The sequence below is a fragment of the Cebidichthys violaceus genome, unplaced genomic scaffold (genome assembly GCF_023349555.1).
Source record: "Cebidichthys violaceus isolate CVI_PGR_0920_01 unplaced genomic scaffold, fCebVio1.0.p SCAF_13, whole genome shotgun sequence".
NCBI classification, from domain to species: Eukaryota; Metazoa; Chordata; class Actinopteri; order Perciformes; family Stichaeidae; genus Cebidichthys; species Cebidichthys violaceus.
Genome location: NW_027176296.1, coordinates 9,325,671 through 9,350,748, shown reverse-complemented (window position 1 = coordinate 9,350,748; position 25,078 = coordinate 9,325,671). Strand labels below are relative to the sequence as shown.

The following is a 25,078-nucleotide window of genomic DNA, read 5'->3' as shown; positions in this document are numbered from 1 at the left end:
CTCATCCCCTGACACCGAGAGGCGCTAACGAGCAGGTTTCCAACCGGAACTCATATCCACGTGCAGCCACGGTGTCCACCAGCGGAAGAGGGTTTGTTTTGATGTCGCCACCGGTCTCCGTTGTATCCAACGTGTACGGGTACTCCTCTCCTGTGTTCTGTAATTGTACCAACGACAGATATAATGTCAACTACAGAGAGACAAATGGAAAACAACTGTCTGGAAGAAGAACTGAAAAGGACCAAAAGAAAGATTTCTCTTTCCAAGTAAGTGTTTTAACAGACAGGAAGTCAGGAGCAAGATTTAGTGAGCTAACGTTAACGTTAACAAGTGTGCGTTAATGTTTATTAGCTCGAGTTCAGTTTTTATCTTTGTAGAAGTTAAAGAGATATAAAGAGGAGTAACGTTAGTTGTTACTAACAGCAAATAAAAAGCGCCAAGTAACGTTATGTGCTAGTTGACTTAGCTAACGTTAGCTACAAAGCTAGCATGTAGTAAGTTAGTTAGTTTCTTAGTGTTTATCCTTGCATGTCTTGTTTCTATGAGCTTCGTCGCTTAAACATTGATACCCGATTGATATAATAACTGCTAACGTTAAATGTCTGAAGTGTGGTGTGTCTGAAGTTTTCGTGTTTTTTCAGAGAAGTTGTATTTTAGTCCAGTGGGTTATCGCTCCTCCGGTGTCCCTTTTATCCATCCTGTCACAGTTTGTTTCACACATGTAAAGCTGACCTCATGTGTGCACCATGCTAACGTGTTATATGTCCTGCAGTTGTGGCGTGTGTGGCTCAGAAGAGGCGAAGTACACATGTCCAGCCTGTCTTGCCCATTCCTGCAGGTGAGAATATTGAACAAGTCATAATAATAATAACTTTATTTATACAGCACCTTCACAAAGTGCTTTGACAGTCAAAGCAGCAAAAACAAGGCAATAATAACAATAACAGAAAGCTCAGTGAGATCGTTGGATACGTTAAAAATAAAGTAAGAAATAAATGAAATAAAATAATACAATTTAACGTAATGTAACGTTAGTTATTTTACTGACAAATAACCAGCCTCAAGGGGTCCATAAACAAGTCTGGAAGGTCACAATATAGTTAAAGGTAAAGGAAAAAACTAAGACAAAATGATCACTGTTACATACAATTATTCCTAATGCACCCCCTCCAAATCGTAACTCAGATTAAGCATGTGTTCACCACTATTGGATGCCATTGGATGTATTTGTACTTTTTAAACCTGTCACCCTAAATACTTAAGATCTGTTTTATAGTGATAAACAGAAATACATTTCACTTTGAATTCTGTTAACTTATATACTTACCTATATAGTTTTAAACGGAGAATCATTTAATTCAAAATGCTTTTGGACTCATCTTGACAGCATTTATACTTCTCAGTAGCAAGGTTGGCATAGTCCTGAAAAATCCAGACATTAAAACTTATCAGTCTAAAGCTGACTTTGAGTAAGTTATTCAACTTAACTTAAATGAGTTTGTTTTGTCCCAAAGCTAATGTGGGTGGGAGTAATGGACAAAATAGGTCTGTTTTATTGACGCAGATGCTCTCTCTCTTTTTAGCAAATTATTTTACGGATCCCACTTAGAGAATCACTGTTTTCAATGATAAAGCAATTAAACTGCAGAGAGGTTACAGAAAATGACAAAAATGGTAAAATTCCTGAAAAAGAAATCCTGTTTCCTTTCTATGGTGTACTTGAAACTCTAACTTGAAATACTAACAGTGCCATGAGCCCCATGAGCCTGCACATTGTTGCTTTTGATTCTTTCTGTTGGCAAAAAGCATAGTGTAGTAAATTTAAAGTAGAACACCAATAGAAGGATAGAACACCCTGTTCCTGTACAACTTGTATTACTGGGAAGAAAAATAGACTTTGGGCATCCAATGGCTTCATTAAAAGCCACCTATATAGTCTTTCATATAATATATTTGTGTGTGTATTGGACAGCAGGCAAGAAGAAGTAAAGTAAAGCAAGCAAGATTTTCCCTGGTTTGTCGGCTCTATTTCTATGATTAAATTATTTTATTTTATACATCTTAAAAGCTAAATTCCATCTGAGTCTAGTTCTGCGTTTTCTTATGAGACACAATAATCACAGGAAATCTCTTCTACTTTTTGCATGCAGCAACATGGCACTGCTCTATGGCCTTTTTTCTTTAAATTCTGTGGATGCTGAAACATTTAAAGCTAAACCTTCAAGTACTAAATGGCGTATTCAGGGTCATACCTGAACATTTCATTAAGATTCATCAAAGGGTGCCAGGGCATGTCCGTCACCTTTTCTCTCATGGATGCCTGTTGTTTTGGGCATCATTCAGCATTCCTTTTACATAGTTTCTAGGGACACAGTGTTTGTCTGACTCTGGCCAAATACTTGTCTCTCAGCAAAAAGGGTCTTTCCATTCCTCATTTCTTTAGTAAAGGTCTTTCACAAAGCCAATTGCAGGCACATTAGAATAACCATATTAGCTTCAGTAATGTTTTAATTTAAGAAGTTGGCGAGGACCGAAAGAGATCAGTTGGTTTTGGGAAGAAAGTGGAGTAGAAATAAAGTGAGCTTCTTGTTGGAGCTGCGGCTATGTCTGTGCTAGTAGTTGATGGATGTTGTCCACACAAATATGAATCAAGGAAACATCAGCTTGTTTTCTGTGGGTCTTTCTGCTATGCTTTCTAGAGTGATGATGATGACCTCTTTAGCTGATCTAGTTGTGTTTGTCCACCTGCAGTGTTTGTTATTCGTCTAAGGTGTTTGCCATTGTTTCATATTTGTCGGCCTCAGTTCAGCAGACCAGCAGTCCTTAGATAACATTTGTTGGAATTTGTCTTCCATCTGTCTTTGTCCAGTCTTCTTTTTGCTGTCCTTTATGCAGCTGTCTGAACAAGCTGAGCTGAAGCCATTCTGAATTCCTTTTAGACAGTTGAAGCATTCCATAACAAATTCTGTTTGTGCATATTTTCCAGCTTGCTGTGTGTGAAGAAACACAAGGACGATACGGGATGCAGTGGAGTCAGAAATAAAACTGCCTTTGTGACTCTCTCAGAATTTGATGAAATGGCACTTCTCAATGGTGAGCATCTTCTTTACACCTTCCCATGACTGAAAAACTGAAAGAATAGTTATAGCTGTTGTTGACTATTGAATTCGATTTTTTTTTCTTCTGGTTAAGTAGAATTTCAAACTAAGAAAGTGGGTTGTTAAGTATATTATTTTTGTCATTGTTGGCAGCAGATGTGTGTTTCTTTACGCATGACAAACAACTGTTGCACATTTTATTAATGTGTGGTGTTATAAAAATACATGCTACTCTTGTTTACTATGTGTAGACTACAGAATTCTGGAGGATACGGGACGATTTGCTGGTGCTGCCACCAGAGACAAACTCATCCAAACTCCTCGTTCCACTTTAAGAGTACGTCCTTGAGTTAAGAATTTATATCATGTGTGTGCCTAATGTTGAGTACTGTACCTTTTTAAAGGGTTCCCTCTGGAGTCTGTCCCTGTATTGTTTATTTTGCACACGCTTGATCCAACTGATCAACAGGTGGCTGTAACATGCCAAGACACGCAGCAATGCACCAGATCAAAGTTAACATGAATGTGCACGATGCTGGGTTTCAAATACTTAAAACCAAAAGTTATCAGGGTTTTTTTCGGTTGGTGAATCATATTCAGGATAAAAAACTAAACTACTATGAATCACCATTTCGTTTGTCATTTAAGAGGATTTTTGTCTCCTTCTGCCTTTTCAATTGTCAGTCTGTTTGTCAGAGTGTTTTATTCTCAATGTACAAAACATTACTTTTTTTTTGCAAACCCTGTGTACAAAGTAAGGTTATTAAGGATTATTTGGAAAGAGGACTTTCTGCAACAAAAATGTAGAGTAGTCCTCTCAGGCATCTGACTGTAACGAATCAAGAGTTTAGTGTATATGATTTTAGCTTTTTTTGTTTGTTTTATTTGTGTGATATCCTTATTATCTCCAGTATCAATTAATGCTTGAATTTAACCACAAACTAATGTATTTAGGATATATAGTAATAGGGATGCAATTATAGGGAATTGGCTGAAATGCAAACATTGAGACTTGAGTTCCACATGAGAACACACTAAGAGAGAAATTAGATACCTAATGCACATTACTCTTGGAAAAAAAGATGAAAACAATAATAGTAAAAACCTAGCTTCAGCTTTACAGCCTCATCTGAATGTTTTTCCTCTGCTTTTATTGCTTTACTTGGTCTAATTTGTGTCAGTGGTTATGCAATGCTTACTGCTGTGGCGCCAAACCACAGACACTCATTTATGTAACATTCGGTGTCCTTTCCAGCCAGCTTTCACCTGTACTGTTTCTACATGACAACATAATATTTGATAGCTCAGAGTAATGCATGTTCTTTTCTGGAATTTCTTGAGGCAGTGGCTGCTTCAGCGATCACAAATCAATCAAATTAATGAGCTTATTCTAAGAGACAGATAACTGCTTGGCACATGATAAGCTTTGGGATTTGAGGATAAGTCTGCAACACTGCAAGTGCTGCAATTTGTTAGTAGCCTTGTGTATAGCCGTACCTTTTTAAAACTTCTCTTTTAATGTCTCTTACTAAACCTTAATAATGTACTGTACTATCTTTACTCTTCTTTTTTATAGGCAAAGAGGCTGGCAGCCAACGCCAGGAAGATGTTTATCACATTGAGGTTCCTCCCCATCACCTTCACTAAGAGCAAAGAAAACTCTACTGTCTTCTTCACGAAGTAAGAATGAAATAACTTGAATACAAACAACATATTGTTACTGGAAACAGAATGTTATTTGTCTTAGCCTTAGCTGTAGTTTTAGAAAAAAAGTGTTCACAAGAGCAACACATATTTTGGAACAAATTGATTTAATTTAGTCAATATTGCAGAGGTCTAGTGACTCGGGCTCATCACTTCCTTTGGCGCTAAAGAATATCCTTACTAACTGTAAAAAAGATGTTCTTTTTACCCTCATTATTCTATACTCCTATTACTGTCTTGAGAAAATCGTGACCATGATGAAATAGATAATCATTTTTTTCTTAATTATCTGTTACACGTACTACAGTATCATAGCAAAGACAGAACATAAGCGTACTGTAGCAAACACAAGTAGTGGTAATACACCAAACATGTTGAGGCTGTTAATGATGTGCTCAGTCAAAGATAACACGGCACAGCTTTCTGGTGAACTTGAATCTTGCTTTGTCTTGAGCAAATGAGCTTCTGATTAGTGATGTTTTACTGAACCACAGGATGGCACTCTTGTTAAGCCCCAACAGCAGTTCTATCTAGTCCTGGATCTCTTCAGGTTTTCGTATGGCAGTCTGGTGCATGATGATGATGTCAGTAGACATCTACCTATTTCTGGTATGTTTTACCTGGGCAGTTGAGGTGTTATTGACATTAGCACACTAGTTTCTGAGTTTGCAGTTTTGTTGTATTTCACAAAAGTTGAATCCTGTTCAGGTGGAGACCCTTTGAAGATGGTAACGTGCCATTATGTTGGCCCTTGTCAGATGTGGTCAGTTTCAGTATATTTGGAGCTTCTAACCAGCACACAGACACACACACATATACACACACACACACACACACACACACACACACACATGCACTCTTGTTGTTGAGGAGCAATAGAACCATAGTCTATGCTGCAGACAAGCCATCATTAGGCATGAAACAGGCAGTGCATCTTCTGTTTCATTACCAGTTAAAGGAACAATCCCTAAACTATTGCAGGATTAGGTGCATAAAAACCATAACTAGGCTACTTGTTTCACATTCTGTCCTAATAAATTACACATTGTAGTCATTCATCAATAGACCTTTTGAAGGCATGCTGTTTTATTACGGTTTTAAAATGTATTTGAGCATCATTTCGTCTATCATCAAGCTGAGATAGTATAGGGCCAGGAGTCAAAGAGCATACATGATGGACATGTTTGTGCTTGGGGTTGTTGTTGCAGCTGGGCGACTCATTATCAACCGACGATGCGGTTGTATCGGAGTATTTTTACGAGTACAACTACACGAGCACAGTATCATCCCTGGTTTTCAGAGAGTTGGCAGAGAGAAGGTCGGTGCCCAGCTGTTCCTGAGCTGTTGACCTCATCTGTGATTTGTCTGTTGCTAGTTTCATCACTATTCAAATGTGTGATATTTTCACGAATGGTCTTTGAGTGTGTTGCTCTGCGTTGTGGCTGGACAGCCCCGGTGTTGTTGACTAAAGCCAGTAATTCCCATCACAAAATGTGAAAGATCTTCCAGTAAGCCTTTATTAGACTTTACTGCGAAATGAATAAAATGTAACAGAAAAAGACTCTTTGTGGCCAATAAACAAATGTACAGTGGTATTTTGATGATTATTTTATTATTTAAATTACAATTAGCACAAATTATAACACCTCCAACAAGGCTGGTGTTGTTATTTAACCGTTCCCCCGTTGGTAGTTTAATGTTTTTGGGAGAAATAATTTCAGTGTGGTCGACTTTGCCGACTTGTAAGTGAGGCGTATTACTTCCTTTAGACCCTGAAGTAGTAAGTCATTATTTCGCCCGGGCACTTTTCCCAATTTGCTCGGTTCTACTGGTGGTCTTGTCGCGTCTTGGCAACTTTTCTTTCTTCTTGGACAACCTTCTGCCAATCATTTTACCATTTCTTTTGAGGCCGGACCCTGCCACTCTAATCCCTCTGTGGAAGAATAGAAGAGGGGATGAGGGGAAAATGGTTATTGAAATGCCCAGGGACGACATTGGGTGCCAGTCAGGATTGCCACTAAAAAAAGAATCCTTTGTTGGTCTCTCCAGCTGGTTTGATGTTGTTACTTTCCCCTTCACCACCCTCTTTTCCATCCTTAAAGTCTACCCCTCTGTCATGTCTGCCTCTGGTGTTTTGCAGATGAGTTAAATGTGCACATCTCTGCATGAGACAAGATTATGTCAGGTTGTAGCAGCCCACCCTCCAGCTCCATAGTCCTCATTCCCAACTCAACACTTGTCAGATGGAGAATGTCTTTTACGTTTTTGTTATTTTATAAAGGTTGCTAAATTCCCACAAACGCTCCAGCAAAAGACACAAGAAGAATATTTCTACTTTTGTTGCTGCACTTTCAGGAGAGGAATCTTTGGCCAGCTGCACGGCGTTATTTCTTTGTTTAGTCTGGTTAGTTTCACTGTGTCTCACTGTAAAGATGTTTCAAGTAACTGCAACTGTGTCCCATTCAGAGACCAGCAAATGGACACGAGGGACGGGGATGAAAGGTGTACAATAAATTGCGAGGGATTGAGAGAGAATGTGCTTCAGAATGTACCAAGTACATAATATAAAAAGCAGATGTGTGAGCAGTGCGACTGCAGCTGGTTAGCGACATATTCATGCTACGCACTCGAGCTGCCAGAGAAGGATCATTACTGGCAGACAGCTGACTAGAGAGCTTTCATGCCTGGCAATGGTGTGCGTGTGTGTGTGTTTGTATAAGTGTGAATGTATGTGTTGGAGTTTGTGAGCATGTATCTCTCTGATTAAATATTTTTATGCTAAATAATAGCCATGCAACTACTTTCTACCTTTTGCCGTTGACTAATTAAAAAAAATAGACACAAATAAAAAAAAATCCCAGGCTGCCTCTCAGTCTAGCCCTCGGAGGGTAAGTATATAATAGCTGGCATTTGGCAGAACATTGGGAGTAGCTGTGTTTGGGTGGAATTGTGTTTTCTACAGCGTCTGCCTGGCATGGCGGGGCATTTTCCTTTATGGACAGCCTGAGTGGACTGGACAACACATTGCAGAGGCAGTTACTGTGGATAATAACTACATATTTCTATAATAACTTGAGATAATTAGTAATCCGAGAAGCTGTGGATTCATGCCATGTATGTCATCCTACTGTAGATCAGCCTCACTTAACCCAGCTCTCTGGGTTTGAGGTGACCTCATTTTGTCCCCTGATATTGACAGATGTTGAAGAACAGTGAACTGTTTTCTGTTCGGCTGTCAAACAATGCACGTCCCAGTGTAACGGCTTCTCGTAGAGCTACATCATAATTAAGAGATCCTTCTCAATCCATAAAAACAATGTCTTGCTTGCCTTACACGCACACGCACACTTATTTGCATGAAAGGAAACTGATATGTTCTCAGACCTGGCATTAACTAGTGCTGCAAATCAAGCACTTCCTCAACTAACAGCCGACCACCAGTGGGCTGCTGAGATGTTTTGGCTTGACTTTTGTGCTGCGCGGGCGACCTGTAAACCTGTAATGCCTGACAGCATTGTCGGCGGCACGGACATCCCCGGGTCCACCGGTAGACATACTGTATATATTTGTATGTTAATAAAATGTACCTGAATTCATGAATATGTAGGTTACTTCTGACATTTCTGTAATTTTATGTTGCAACGTCCGCTGTGTTAGCCACGTGTTTACTACGTGTCTATTTGCATAGAAAGTGGGGAAGGGAAGTCGGATCACAAGTGGTCTCTGGAGAAGCACGTGAAGATGCATTGTAATTCCAGATGTGAAGAGATGCACTGAGAGATGTCCACTTGTGATCGGATCGCTCAAGTGGCATGTTAATGCCAGCTCTGAAAAGAGCCAATCATCAGAATGATTTGTGCATTACAAACACTCCACTTTAGACGCACAATTTTGCCTTCAAATGAGATTGGTTGACATGTCAAATATTCTCGTCCTACATACATTCTGGAGAAGCATGTTCTAGCCTTAAATCAGCAATTCTTTTAACTGCTTCATAATGAAAGCCTTCCTATGACTCGCTGGTGGAAAACATTTAATCCAAAGGCACAGATTACTAAATTGTCGTGCTACATCAGTAGCACGGCACAGGAGATGGTAGTGGAGCTATTGAAGCACAGTTGCAATGCGGTTGTATGGTGGGTGAATGCAAAAACAGGAATGTTTACATGTTTACATGTTCTTTTGGCAGTGTTTCAGTACTCCAGACCACAAGGAATCTTGTGTTCTCCAGGTGCTACAAAACTAATAAAAAGCTGAACATAGTGAAATAGTGCTATCACCAAGGCAAAACAGTCTGGTCTTGTTCCCCTGCTGTGAAGGTGACGTGGAAATGCACTTGTCAAATCTGGGACAATGGAAAAGTTTTAGTACGTCAGTTAAGCCAATTAATGCATTTTTGCACTTAAATGTGAGTGTGCTGCATGGATTAGAGAGAACACACTTGCCAGGTGTCATGTTTGGTTGACTAAATTTGAATGCTTAGCTTGTCATGTGTTGTTTGAAATTAATTATACATTAATTACATCGATTATGATTAAGTACATTAATTACAGCAAAACTTTGGTGTTAATGACTTGGCCATGAAACCTTCCTCACTAATATGTGGCTCTAGAGGTGGCTACGTTGTGATTGGATGGATTCCAATCAATTTTTGAAAAAAATATTCATGATACCCAGAGAGTAAAACCTATTGACCTGGGTTACCCTTTAACTTTACATTGGTCCAAGACGTCAGTTCATGTAAGGATACCTAAAGCTAACAGCTATCCACATCAGACCCAAGTTTATGTTGTCCCCCCCCCCCCCCCCGTTTGTGGTAAGACCCTTAAGACTTGCAAAATTGTCTCTCCATTTGTCATCCTTTCAACGATCTTTTTTTTCTTCTCCCAAGTAATGATCATCACAGCTAGCGTGACTGTAGACTCGGCATACACATACATACTTAGTCCCTCCACACTTTAACATCTTCTTTTCCTTTAGACTGCAGGAGAAGTGGCTTCTGAGCTTTTCAGGGAAAGCGCACTCATGACTTAACATGACGGCATTTGTCCAGAAACTCAGGCCCAAGCCAGGACTTACAGACGGAGTCTTTCGATGCAGCTGCCTGTAATCTTTGTCTCCTCTCCTTTTTCGTTCATCAGCCTCTCTGCACTCCACCCTCTGAGGTTGTGCATGGCTTTGGATACTGGATTTATTTTGTTGCATCTCAGCAGAGAGGCCCCAAAGTTCTGTCATCTCAGTCCACCGGCACCCACTTGCCACCCAAATCCTGGCATCTACCTCTGACGGGCACATACACGAGACGCAAGGTTCCTTATGCCGCACCGTTTTTGTTGGATCTGTCTGATTCTTAATCCAGCCAGATGGATCTGCTCTGACTGCCAGACCACCAGTCAGACTTTCTGCTCTCTAGTGTTGATGGCACAAGCAACTCCAATCGCTTACTTAATTAACAGAGTGTGTGTTTTTGTTAATGAATTCATCCATCCTCCTGAGTCTGCTTTATTTTTCAGCCTCCCTCACGGATGCTGAGTGCTGGCAGTTGCTAAGTTTAGAGAGAAGCAAAGTTGCATATATATATATATATATATATATATATATATATATATATATATATATATATATATATATATATATATATATATATATAGAGATATATAGATTAGTCAACGTTGCCCTAATGTTATAAGAGTTGCATATATATGCAACTCTTATAACATTAGGGCAACGTTGACTAATTTAAACATTAGCAGGAACGACCTCTTTTCTCAAAGATTGCTTTTTTAATGTGAAAGTAAAAACTTCGTCCTGAATATTGTGGAAGTATATTTCCTACTTTATAGGTTTTAAGTTTTCATAAGAAGTCCAAATTAGCGATTTTAGCATAGTGAATACTAAACTATTGTGCTACCAATTTAAGAAAGAAGAAACAGCGACCACTTGGGAAGCAGAGATGACCACTTCCATCCTCTTTAAACAACTAAAGAAAATAATTTGCAACCTCAATGTTTTTTACTCCAGACACACAGGTTTCAGATTTAGATAAAACAAACAGAACGTCAGTTATTACTTTCAGAGCCGATATCCTGCCTCGTGCCTACCTTTTGAAAACTGTTCCACTCTGGAGAGTATTATTCCGCACATGTAGACAAAAACAAAACACACATAATTAAGTATGTAACATTTATATTTTCCCCCTTTAGTCTGGTCATACACCAATCCTATTTTTTCCGGTTAAGCTTAGTTCTTGTGGTCCAACAAGCTGTTTGATGAATTATCCCTCTTGTAGGAGAAAATACCTTTTAATGCATACCATGTAGCAGATAGCTTACTGCATGGGATTTTTGTGGAGGTAATAAACCTTTCAACATAATCTTTGTGTAGTTTAAGCGCTTAATCTTTTCAAACAGGCATGCAATAAATTGAAGGACGAGGCCATGCGTCGCGATATTTGTCAGCAGGTCCTGGTATTCAAAGCAGTCGTCCTCTTCCAGTGATGCTTCTGTTTTGACATATTTTATATGCTGCTCTCTCCTCTTTTCTCCCCGACAATGAATGATGGCACTTATCCCAGGTATGCACGCTGGCCTTGCCTGAAGTGATTGCATGCATCTTCTGGCAAGCCCCTTTTCCATTGAAAGACATAGTTTCCATTTGCTGTAATGACAGAATAATGGCATCACACCTGGTGCTCCACCCTCATTTGCTTGCACTTGCACTTGCACACCTGCACACATACACACAAACTCAGCCAAAAGTGAGCAAACGCATAAATTCCTCTGACTAAGGGAGTTAGAGGTGTTAGGTACGTCTACAGTTTTCGAGGGAATCACCTCCCGGCAGCTTGTTTTCACTCCCAACATGCCTGCTGCTGCCTTCACTACCTACAGGTTTTACCCTTTCACCCTCTTCTTACAGTCAAGTGGAAACTCATAACCACCTTTTATTGGGTGTTCTACCAGTACTGCATATACTTCTACATTTTTGAACTCCTCTTACCTTATCCTGTTTCTGTTTTCAAGGAAACAACATGCCCCATGTTGTGTAATGCTACCATCTTGATCCACAAAACAACCTCACGAGAACCAGAACAATGCCTGCTGTCAAAAGGTTCATGGTGTTAAGCTCAGCGGCTGTGATTACGGACGGGGATCAAACTGGACCGGGGCTGTCTGGAGCTCAGTGCCGGCACGTAGGAGTAGTGGGTGTAGGGGAAACACTGGCCACACTTTGGATCTCATTTTGAAACGTTTCTGATGTGGCTTGCAGGCGAAAGTATGTCTTGTTTCCAATGCTTCTTAGTGACTAAGTCGTGACTAAGGCTTAGTCAATGGTGAATTTACTGTAAAGCACTGAAATTTGGTACCATTTTCTTCAAATTTGACCTATACCCAGCCCTAGTTGTGAATGTGTGCAGAATGTGTGCAGATTGGTCTGGGCTGACGTTAGATTTCCAGTATGAATTAAGTTCCCAGTCAGGCCTCAATTGTAGATAGAATTCATTCAATCAAACATGACAGCAGTGGTTGTTGCAGACACATCTGGCAGAGATCTGCACTCTACAGAATTCTAGTTAGTCGTGTTTCAAAAGGAAACCACAACTTGTACTGTGCAGATAGCTTTGCAGAGCTTTGTTTTTCGAGAAGTCAAAAAAAGATAGAAACATCTTAATATTACAAATATCAAAAGAAACCTCCGAGTTCTGCTCCGGATCTCTTTTGGTGAGCCCTAATAACAAGTTGTCCTCTCTGTGCCTTACAATTATGCGTTGCATGTTTCATCTTCATCCTTCAGATCCATCAAGGTCTCGTCCCTTCACCCTGATGGAGAATGGGTTGATGAATCAGCTCCACCCTATATATGGCAAATTCTGTGGTCTCTGTCAATGCGAGTCCTTGTAGTTAAGTTCAGCTCAGTATGTGAGGTACACGGGTTTACTGCAGAGCAGGACTTACTGATGCCTGTGCCAGTAGATGATATCCCTTTCCTCGGGTAGAAGCAAAAATTATACGTTTTATGTTTTTCTTGGTTTTATCTACACTAGTTCAGTGCCCGTTTAAAACATGCCTGTTCAGAACGGGTCGACATGCTGGACTCAGTCTGCAGAGCCATGTAGCTCTGTGTGCTTGTTTATTCAAATTTCATCCATATTGAACTTGTCGCACCAAATTGGACAAAGCACTATGGGGTCCCCAGCAATTCAGCCACTGTTCACGAGATATGCAAAAAAAAAACAGACAGCCGGATGGAGATTCCTGCTCTAGGAACAGGAGTCATCATCTGTAGTGCCTGAGTTAGTGATGATTTATTAATGATTATTTTAATGTGTCAAAATGTTTTTTTTAGGCTGACTAAATTACTAGTAATTAATCCATTATTATAAAAAGAATAAAGGCGGAAATGCATCTTGTTTTTCATATTTCCCAAACTGTTTGATATCTAACATTTCTTGTCTATTTCTGAACTATGATGACATTAGTGAGTATGAACACAGCGGCTGTTTAGTGAATACATGTTTGGTTGTAGAGCACGCCCAGCAACCCCCCAAAAAAAACCCAACCATGTTTAATAGTTACTGCCCAGAGCATTACCCCAGAAGAAGTGATCATTATGTGATATCCACCAGCTGCTGTCCTAGTATTGAGTGTATATGTCATGGTCTCCATGGTGACTCTGGTTTATTCATTTACACACACACACACACACACACACACACACACACACACACACACACACACACACACACACACACACACACACAGTCACACAGATGGACAAGATTTTGGAAGCAGCCAGGCATATTGTCTTGGACAGATTAAGGCTGAATCCGTTTAATGCTGTTAAATTAAAACAAGAGCGTTTGTGTTTGACTGTGAAGGGAGTACTGTGAGAGCACTGGTGACTTCATCTGTGAATAACAGGCAACAAGCAATACTGTGTTTCAAAAGCTGAAAGTAAAAATTTGTTTTTTCTGTGTCTCATTTAGAGAGAAAGTGTTCCTGTGGCACCTGAAGGTCATCTTTCCTCAGAGCAGCACAGAGTTCAGTCAGAGGAGGTGAGTTACACAACAATGTTCAGTTTCTTGAATATTATAACCATCAAAGAGCAAATGATCAGCTCTGTTTGAACACTCAGAAGAAGCGGTTGTTGCTGTAGGGAACATTTCGGTAGATAGACCGTGTGGGTGCACCGTCTGCATGTGGTGGTCCAGAGACATTATCCATTATAACTTGACTTGATTTAGATGTTAACAATGTTAACAATAGAATCTTTTCTCTCACATTTACTTTTGTCTTTTTTGTTTTAGGGTGTCCGACAGGCAGACCCTGGAGCAGATCTTGACCCCTTACATCCACCCTACAGAGTCGGACCCTGTGACACGCCAAAAGTGAGCCTCTTCAAATTTACACTTCAGTTTCATGTAATATTTTTTTTCTGATTATTTGCACGGCACACAGATCCATCTTTTTACCCGATACAGATACAGTCTATGATCTGTTTAACTTCCTAACACGAGCTCTAAGCAGCTTATAACACATCATTAAAACTACTAATGCAAATCATTTTCTTTTAATCAAAGCAAATATTTAAATCAAATACAATATTTTTTTCCTAATCATTTGAAATATGTGTTTTATGCAAACAACCACTTGTAGATGACTATCAAAGTAAAAGAATAACATTTCAAATAAAAATCAGCCATGAAATTTCAATCGGTGCATCTCTAGTAAATTCATCACACATCATTAAAAGATAGACACAGCATCATGTTCTTATATTATACATACACGGCAGACTATGGCCAAGCAGCTCATTCACATGGATGAATCGTGTTCGGTTAGGGTGCTGGGGCTTTGCTACAGGAGTGAAAGCTGAAGTGAAAGCTGTTTCCATAGTGTCCAAGTCCATTATATAAAGTGTACAGTATGTAGCTTTAGTTATATTGAGTTAATTACTGCCATGAAGTTCCTCCTGAATCCTGAAGCAAAGCCAGAAACCTCAGCATAGTGTGATCCATTCAGTCAAAGAACTTCAGTAACTGGGCTCATGGATAGAAGTAGGAAACTTCACAATGTGATAATAGACCCAGAAGTCAACACCACTTTGAAATATAGTTTTGAGGACTTCTGAGTTTAACAGTAATGACTGCTACTCAGCCCATTGTTTTCTCCTAAAAAGTTCAAACGAGCAGTTCTGCTCTTGGCAGCGACTGTGGAGCTGTGTTTAGTTACTGGTTTCTAATGTTCATAACAACTTAGGAATGAGACTGGGGGAAACAAAGCTAATTGAATCGCTCACAACAATTGCTGTTGAAATGCAGATACAGATACATATCTACACTATTATACAGCATGGTATGAAAACACACAACCCCTAAACCCAACACCAGTGTGAGGCGCTTCCATGCATCTGCTAATGCATCATATTGTCTTGGGATGATTACATAGCATATATGAACTTTTTGTATTGTCACACAAAAATACAAAGACCTGTTGTATTCCAGATTTACTCACCATCCTCACCATTTGTTATCTAAAAATACTGGGTGTTTGTAGCCATGACTGCAGCTTTGGTTTTGAAGTCAACTTTCAGTCACACAATAGGTATAAATCAGTGTACAAGAGCCCTACAAAATAAGCGACTTTCAAATATGTTTTCTATTTTCTATTAATATCTATCTTTACCCCCAGGTCTGAGCCTAACTCTATCCACGGCATGATTTTTGAGGAATGTAATATTAACACCAGCAATGATGTGTTTCATCACAGTCCTATCGTTTAGTTTACACCTCAAAAAAAATGTATCAATAAATTGAACACTGATCTGTGCCACCACACTTTGTCTGAATTGGGCTCAACTTGAATGTGAATGTTTCCCATAGAGCAGATGAATAGGCTGCTTTTAATAGGTTACATTTATCTTAATGTAACTAAGGGGAAATTTAAGTTTGTGAATTTATTAAAAACTGTTATTCAAAGGTCATTTTATGTCCTCATCTTTAATATCAACCAACTCGATCCAATTTCAGTCACACAGGATTCGTTTGGTGTCTGTTTAATTACCACAATCTCAATCTACTGCATTTATCTTTGTAATTATGCTCTTGCTTCACTTTTTTTTTTAAATTCCAAGGCTCATGTTTCTCCCAACATGAACGGCAGTCTTTGAACAAGGCCGGCCCTTTGACTGGAGAACGTTCAGTATTTCTAAAATGAACCTCTAACAGATCAGCAATCTGACTCCTCTGACCTACTGATAACATTCAGCAGTAAACAGTCTACTGTAAAAACCTCCAGCCAGAGCATATTGCTCTCTGGAGAAACTTTTAAAAATAGATGCCTAACTTTGGTCCAGTGCCAAACAATTTAGACTGCTTACTCTAGATTCAAGTGAGTGGGGTTCAACTCTCCACGGCTCATTGGCCGGCTGTTAACAGCGGGCTCAGGTGTTGTGGGCCGTCGGTCGCATCAAGGATTGTTCCTTACACAAGAAAGCCTCAGTCAGAAGCCATTCATACATCAGTCAGCATACCAGACAAGTGTACATTTGGGTCTCGCTTGTGCTGCAGTCAATGAGCCCTTTGATGATGACCAGCTTAAGAAACACAGACCCATGTTTTTAATTCTCTTCTTTTAGGCTGCAGTCGAGACTCTAACCTCCCGCGTGGATGTGAACTTCTGTTTCAGGTTGAAGATGTATGTGCGCACTCCGTTTGATCACGTGAAAGTCTTCATGAAAGCAGAGGGGAGAAAGGCTAACTCTGTCAGGTGAGGTTTTCTGACATACAGAACACGCTGATGCTGTTCAATCTCAGCTGCAATGAGCTACCACTGGTGACACGTAGTACAGTAGTAAAACTGACACATATTACAGACACATATATCATTTAAATATAAGATACAGGGTTCATATTAATTTCAGATGTGTGGATGAGTTTTGAAAATACAATGAAACTGTCAGCATCCGGTCCATGTGACCGTTCTATTGGCCATTCATGACGGTTTTATTCAGTGGATATCTCATTGAATAATTTGTTTAGGAACATGACATCACTGACTTGTAAATTCCTGCAGTGCTACACAGACTTTTGGCAGGAAGGCCTTAAGAGGGCTTTTTCCTCCCCTTTTGACGTTGATGCCAACATTGAGAAATGCCATTGATCAAGAAAATACTTTTTGCAACTTGTATCTACATCTTCTGTCTTTGCTTCCCTTCACGCTCTCTCTCTCTCTCTCTCTCTCTCTCTCTCTCTCTCTCTGTCTCTCTGTCTGTCTGTCTGTCTGTCTGTCTGTCTGTCTGTGTCCTGTGTGCTCTTTCTTCCCGTCCCATCTGTCTTGTCTTTCTCTCTCTGTGTGTGTGGGGTGGGGGGGTCAGGGAATGGTGTTGATGGCACCCATTTGCTTCACCTACTTTCGGATTCTTTGGCTGTCCTCCATTCCCACTTCGTCATGGAGTGAATGATGATCCTCGGTGCTCATTATAGTCATTGCCCCCGTCATGAAACCTCCCCATCCTTCATCCCTACAACACACACATATGCCCCTTTGGTTTCTGGGCGTCACACACTTTCTAAGCAGTAGATTACGTTTTATGGCAGCTAATGGAGAGGAATTACTGATAGACGAGTGTAGAGATGTGACATGCGAGCAAAGATGTAGCATGAGCTGTCAGGCTGCCACCTTTCAACCATCACATGAACGTAATGAAAGTTTGAGTAGTTTATATGTGTCATTATCTCTCGACCACCATTAGCTTAAGCCGATGGCCTTTTACACCGCATACATTAGTCAACCGGCTAGCAGACTTTTCCTTCAACATATAGCTCGTCTACTCTTACATAGTTCAAGTCACTGCATTTTACGACGAAACACCACAGTTACATTTCAGCCTAACCTTGTTGAAACAGAGCGGTTAATACTAGTTTGACTAAGCATTAAATAATGGTATTAAAAATATTTGTAGTTTTGATAATGCCTAGTTCACACTACAGGAATTAAGCCCTGATTTTGCACTCGGCGACAGCTTTTGGAGCCCGGATCGGAGGCAAATGAACGGTTTGCATTTGCGACATGGACTAAAGTTGTTGTTGCACCTGTTTGCATGAATCAACTTAACGCGTAACACAGCGACTGCTCTACTAAAGGGGAATTGTAATGACACGTGGAAAAAAGTTTATTATGTCGACATGTGTTCCAACAACAACTACGTGCGTGTCACTTCACCTCATCGGAAATTCCTCCGGGTGAAAGATCTTCTTGTAGTGTGTGACCCCCAGCATCTACTATCATGCCTCCATATAAAAGCATGTGTCATTTCCAGAACATGTCAACATGGAGATGTACGTAGACGCAGACATTTCCTGAGAAAGCCATAATAATTGAGTCATAATAGTTGTTGTCCTCCACCTGTTAGCGCTTGCCGGCGAACATATTTCATGAATTACTCCTAACGTCCATTAGTCTGATACAGTCAAAGTCGTGAATCAGACTTTGTCCTGTCAAGTCAGTGATAATGAGTAATTCAGTGGCATAACTTTCCCTCTCTCTATCCTTTGCCTGTCATACCTTAATAGCTAGAGTACAGATTGATATAATGGAGGACTTTTAAGTCCGTAAGTCAATTCTTAGTGTTTATTGTCAACATTATATTGAGGACGGCTGAATAGAAGTAGGCCAAAATTAGGACACTTGTCCAACAGGAATTATTGTTATTATTATATTATTAAATATTGCTACCGCAAAGGAGCTTTCACGTTTCTTTTGAATAACGCAGTCTTTAAAGAAAGACCCTATTTTTGAAAGTTATGAGGTCATGGACAGTGGTAGTCATGGCTATCACAAAGGGCACGGCTGCTTGTTTATGTTGTTGAACGTCTACTGGAATATCAACCCACTCCAATAAAGGAGCTCTTGTGCTAAAATAAACATAGCTGTGTAACCGGTCAACATTCTCTTACTGGAAAGGAGACAGACCGAGCATCAAGAGAACCATTCACACCCTTCTGGATGTTTGTTTTTATTATTTTTTTATATTTATTTTCATTCAGCCCACTCCTTACATCTAGAAGATGCCCTTTCCTCCCATCCCTTACTGCTTCTTTTCCTCTCAGCCACTCTGTTGACATGCCAGAAGTAGAGTGTGTGTGCACGTGCACGTGCATTCAGTTTTTTTTAACCAGTGATCTTTCTGTCCCATCCAACCACTGCTTTCTCTCACATATTTGTGGCACACCCTCTCCTTAGCCCTCCTGAACCCATCCAGCCTGCTCTCCCTCAGCTCGCCCTAAAGCCATGTTTCAAGTTTGTTTTTGTGCAGCAGATGCTTCCTCACGTCTCCTGCAATGCTGGACTGGTTTTTGGGTATTGTTACTAAAATAGCAAGCAGATTATGTATTGCGTAATTGTTCAGTGTCACAGTTGGGATGGTGGTAATATTTCTGCATGTGTTTTGAATGCCCACACTCTAAGGCTAAGCATGCGGAGAAGGGCTGATCTGTCGAATATGGAGATAACAGCTCACGCTTTCAGATGGTTTCTCCTCAAAGGCCTGGTGATTCACTCATTTGGTACACATAAAACATCTCGTTTTCAATTCTAAAATGCATAAGCATAAGCCTACTATATAATCAAAAAAGTTTATAGATAGTGGTGGATGGCTTTTACATCAATTCAACATCAATTTCATAAAACAGTGCAGGTACCACCTATGAAGCAGCCATGGACATGCTCAATTTATGTTTGCACTTAATTAATCAGATCTTTCAAAATGATTAGTTTCAATTATTGATTATTTGTATTGTTTCTTTATCGTTGCACCTCACCGCTGCTATATCCTGATGGGTCTCAGCAGTGGAGTGGGTGAAATAAAAGGTACCTCTGTGAAGAGAACATCGGCCTTGCCCTCTGTTCAGTTCATTCACTAGAACACTATATAGAGACCAGATGTGTGCGTGTTGTTGGCTGAGCCATCCAGCCGTGTTTCTAGAAATGGCCAGAGCTTTAACAATTGCATCAACACCACAGAGAGCCGCAGTCTGCTCTGCCATCTACCCCTCTCTCGCTGTTGTTTACAAACACTTGTGTTTTTGTTTAGTTTGCGTATCCACAAAAATAAAAGAAACATCCGTGAAGATTTCATTTATGACACGTTAGACATAAAAACAAATTAAATGGAAACGGTTATGTCTGGTATGCACACTGCTAATGGTTGCGGTCCTTGTAGATATCCTGCTTTCTTTAATTATTTCGCACACACAGCAGCAGTTTCTTAACTTTTGACCCTATTGTTGGTTTGTTTTCCTTTTACACTAGAATCTGTCTTGAAATAGGCTATTTCTTTTCTTCTGATGTGGAGATTGGGCCGGAAGTACCCTGCAACCATGTGCACTGTGGCAAGAAATGTCCGGCATGTTTTGAGACCCGCAGGCTATCTCTCCTTTCCTTTATCCTGTCCTGCAGGAAGTGCCAAAACATTTAGCTGTTTATTTGTGGGATCGTGCAAAATGATCTTTAGCCCACCTATGAGAAACTCTCTGAGGAAGGGAGGGCTTCTTGGAAGCTGGCCCCGCCAGTAAAGACCTGTAAATGTCACACTATAGCGGAGTGCTTTGATTGGCTTTTGGAGTGGGTGTCTACCTGGGCGGTTCTCTCAGTCTGCTTCTGCTTTTAGCAAAACAAACAATGGCTCAACAATCTTCAATCTGGCACGTGTTTGACAGTTGTTGGCGGTGGTGCCAGTTTACTGTATATATCCCAAAATATATGATACCTTGTATTTTGGTGATGACACCCTAAACTGAATGGTCCTGAATCAGTTTAGTGTTGAGGCAAGCCTCGTCTCCCAAGAATCCAGTTAACTATTTAGTCTGGTGATTTATGAGCATCCCTAATGCATGACAGGACTACTTAGAGACAAGACTAGACTGATGTCATCTCACACACAGAGCTGAAGGAGGGGGTAAGAGACCCTCATTATGTGAGAGATGTTGTTGATTCTTGGTATAGTCAGTTTCCATCTCATGAAACCGACATCAAGCAGGATCTCCAATGTGCCAAGCCATGACTCAAATCTCTATCAATCCTTAAAGGATTTTCAGCCGTCAACATGCCACAGGCGGCTGGAAACAAAACACAGCAGTTACTAGTTAAAGAGTTTCAACAACAGTGGTTATTTTTTGCTCCCTTTTTCTCGCTACTTAGCAAACCTGAAATTACCTACAACGATCCTAATATCACATCATTTACCCAGCATGATGTAACTGAGCTGCCTTGTAATCGCCTGTTTTTGTGCTTCAATTGTATTTGAAATAGGTACCATGAGTTGGACATTCACAAGACCCTGAGGGACAACTTGAGCTACAAAATACTCATTGAGTATCCTGTGCTGCATGTTGTACTCGGAGATCATTGGAAGGAGTTTCCACTAAAAGGACCAGGTAAATAACACCATTATCTTACATCATAAATTCCTTAACACCTGCTCTCGTACTAATTTCTTCACCGACACTAACCTACTAATGCTTTATTAGCAACAAATACCTTCACTAGCATCACTATATTCAGCCTAATGCTTGTTTTTTTCACCTATGTTTTCTGTAACTCAACAAAAGGGTGGACATATACGTGAGTCAAAGCCCTACGCAGCCCCAAAACACCAACCCCTATCCACTTCCCCAATTCCTTCAGCATTGTATCACGTCCTGCTTTCTCCAGCTGAGACTTTGAGACTCCCTGCTCCCTTATTTTTCACTATGGCAACATGCTACCCCAACGGAAATAAGGGTGTTCTGCACAGCGTCACACACACCAACTTCACCTCAACGGCAACGGTGGCCAGAAAGAGGATCAAACACGGCTTACATTTGAACGGTGATCTCATGAGTTGTGAAATGACAGAAGAAGAGAAAACAGGAGATCAGCTTGTGGCTTTTCTCACCTGTTTGCCTCCTCCAGTTCTGGATGTTTAGGGCCAAGAAAAGTTGTGACAAAGTAGGACTGCATATCATTAAAAAGCTTACAGCAGTTTGTCCCCATTCAAATGTGTACAGTGTGGTCAAACTGTGCATATCTCAATAGGGTTAGTGTGGTCACAAAAGACCACACTATCCAGTATCATTACACGGTCGGACCCAGACGGGCTGAATGAGGTCATTTTAGTCTCAGCGTGTGCCTGTTTTCACTGATAAGGCCTTTGGTGCCACATTGTTTTGGTATAATGTTAGCCATAGAATCCTGATAATTGCGAATGCCGTGGCCTGGGAAGGTGGGCAGGAAGTGATAAACAGCAGTCGGACACTGTGGCAACGGCACGTCTTGTATGGATAAAGGGATGTTGAGGGTCCAGCAGCTCAGTAATCGGGTTAAAACAGCATTCATACAGTAAATGCTGGCTCTTACAGCATCTCTTTGATGACTCATTTACCCGTTTTTTCAGTCAGATTTTTAAATGACGATTCCAAATGTAACCACTATTTTGTAGCTCTGCAGGGGGGAAAGGGTTTATATAATAAGTTATGAACAAAATGTAAACAAAAAGTTAAGCCGATTAACTAATCCGAATTCCCTTCGTTTCTCACTTTGGGACATGCCATCCAAAGCATTAGCATTAAGGTGACTGCATGCTTCTCTCACTATTAGCTTGCTAGGTGTAGCCAAACCTACTGACAGCGAGTAAGCAAAGACAATACTCTACTCTCTGGAGACATGCCAGAGGATGGGTCAAACCTGCCTATAGTGAAAGCAGTCAGACCTCAACAAACTAGTGCCAGTCTAAAGACAATTGAGATAGAAAATGGTAAAGAAGGCTTTGCTTCTGAAGAAGAGTTTGAATAACATATCACTGTCAGCCATATGTAACGGCATCACGACTGCCAGCCACCTGGGTGGCGTAATGGAGTAAAGCACTTAAGTAAAAATGCATTGCAGATGCAGAATGAAAAGGTTTCCACTAGACAACACCTAAGTCTACGTTTGCCTTGTTTGTTTACATCCGCAGTATTTTTTTATTTATATTCAGTTGAGAGACTGCACTCGACCCATAACTCTGAACATGCAAATGTGAATTGAAGATAAAAAAAAAATGATGGGCCTTTAAATTCTGTAAGTAATGGTCCGTGTCGACGATAAATGGTTAATTGGAGGCATAGCTTTTTAATTGCCTTGTGTTGCAGCACACAGAATAAAAGCTGAATGACATTAATCTTTCATATTATAGGCTCAGCTGGAGAACCGCTTCAAAATGTGTTGGCAAAAGTGTCATGACATTTTAAAGTGAATTTCATGCAAACGGGTTCATGCGTTTTATTAATCTGCCGACTGTGGGGAGTAATTGCTGATAATTCATATTATCGTTCTTCCAGTCATTTATTCTGCATCCGTTCTTTCACACGTGTCCACTCTACTTTATTGCATAACTAATTGCTTGGCACGCTGCCTCCTCCTGGAAACCAGCATGGAGCCGAAGCATAGCGTCATCATTCCCAACTGTCTTTACTCTTCCTCTGCTTCTCGCTTTAACCCCAGCTGTGCTCTAACCATCTTTTGTGCGACTGACCGCTCTGATCACTTGTGTATATGTTTGGACATGTAGAAGTTTACTGTTGCAAGAACTGTGTTATATTACGCTTTTTTTTTTTAATACACAAACGGGGTCATATTGTTTCAGCTGAACCTGCCTCAGCCTGCAAACGTTTTGCATTAAACAAGGATGGGGTGGACCAAGACAAGGAGGGTGTCGTCCAAGTTTCACCGTCCCTACAAGGAGCTTGCAACCCCGGGGGAGCCAACATCTGGGCAGGAGCCCCAGAGACCAGCCCTGAAAGTGAACGTCCACACGTGAAAAGGGCCAAGAGAGAAGCAGGGACGGGAGATCTAGAGGAGGGAGAGATCATAGACAGCAATGATGAAGAGGAAGAGGAGGAGGAGGAGGAGGAGGGAAAAGCTGAAGAAAACTCTTCATGTGGTAAAAGCTGTGACTGTGCCAAAAGCCCAGCTACTGACATGGAGGTCATTAAAGACAAACTAAAAGACAGCGTGGACGTGAATGTTGAAGACGGTATTAATTAACACAGAGACAGCAGCAGGGGATCAGTGTGTAACTGAGAACATCTCTGGTTCCTTCTGATGACAGTTGAACTGTCAGAAAAGAGTGCTGATGTCAGCATGACTAAGGATGATGCTGTGAAATAGTCTGAGCCTGTTCATATCCATCACTGTCACGATGGAAATGAGTCAGCTAATGCTGCTGACAGCTGTGGACTGGAATGATAATGCCCAGATGTTAAGGGTGAAATGAATGAGGAGGCAGACATATCTGACAGGAAGTCATCAATCTTGTGTCAGTATGCAACCCGACAGTGTTTTCAGTTGTTTTAAAGATGTTGTTTTGAGAAATGGACACTGGTTAATACCTTTGTATTGTATAAATGGAATCAATTCAGTGTTAATGTTTATAATTTAGTTTTTTGTTTTTTTTTGCATTTGTGTTATTCTGTGGAAGATGCAGACCAAACACAACGGAAATATAATTTGAAGGTAATCTTACCTGTATGTTTTAGTTCACTTGGCTGCCTTTCTATCTGCTGATCTCTATAATCCTTATCTTGGGGTACGTTTATTAGCTCGTCTGGAGCTTTTAATCATCTTCATCAGACCTCATCTGTTCATAATGATCATGAGATTCGATCAAAAGCTCCAGAACACTTAATAAATGGACCTTGAGGCAAGTTTGTTTTTTTCTTAAGTCCTGCTTCCAAGATCAGTAGTACACTTTGAAACTCAAGTCAACTTTTCATGAGAATTCCTCAAGTGTTCAGAAAAATAAATAACTTTGCGCATCGACATTTCCAAGTAGGCAAACTCCATCTGCTGGTGAAGATCATGTGATATAAATGAAAGCTCAAGTACTCTACTGCTAATTAATGTCATTATAAAGCTTGTTTGTGAACAAATGGCATGTATTGTTTGATTGAATGTCTTATGCTACTTTGTGCCTTTTCGTGTGTTCTTAGCTATGTAGAATCTTTTTTTTCTGTCGTGTAAAGAGTCGGAGCATCTTGAAAAACGCTTTATAACAGATCTATTATTATAAAGCTCAGCAGTTAAAGGGAAGTCTGTGTGTTTCACTCATTACGTTGCGTCCCTCTTTTGACTATTTATTTTAATTGAAAGCTAAAGCAAACCATCACCTTTTGAAGTTCAACTAATTTGTCCTTTCTGTCAAGCTTCAGTAAGACCATTAGTCTTGTTTTTCCATCAGCTAATAAAAGTTCATGTTGA

The 25,078-nt window shown here is 40.3% G+C and overlaps 1 protein-coding gene across 2 annotated transcripts; it reads left to right on the top strand.

Annotated features, from left to right (window-relative positions):
* The first annotated feature begins 91 nt into the window (after positions 1 to 91).
* Positions 92 to 25,078, top strand: znhit6 (zinc finger HIT-type containing 6). 2 transcript variants are annotated; one of them, XM_068707681.1, is made up of 10 exons: positions 92 to 266; positions 773 to 838; positions 2,987 to 3,093; positions 3,350 to 3,435; positions 4,675 to 4,778; positions 13,789 to 13,857; positions 14,110 to 14,190; positions 16,490 to 16,570; positions 21,113 to 21,237; positions 23,466 to 25,078. In XM_068707681.1, the coding sequence occupies exons 1-10, from the start codon at positions 184 to 186 to the stop codon at positions 23,864 to 23,866; spliced, it is 1,203 nt and encodes a 400-aa protein (XP_068563782.1). In that variant the 5' UTR covers positions 92 to 183; the 3' UTR covers positions 23,867 to 25,078. The 2 variants fall into 2 exon arrangements, with proteins under 2 accessions (XP_068563782.1, XP_068563784.1); XM_068707683.1 differs by lacking the exon at positions 23,466 to 25,078 and adding an exon at positions 21,412 to 21,823.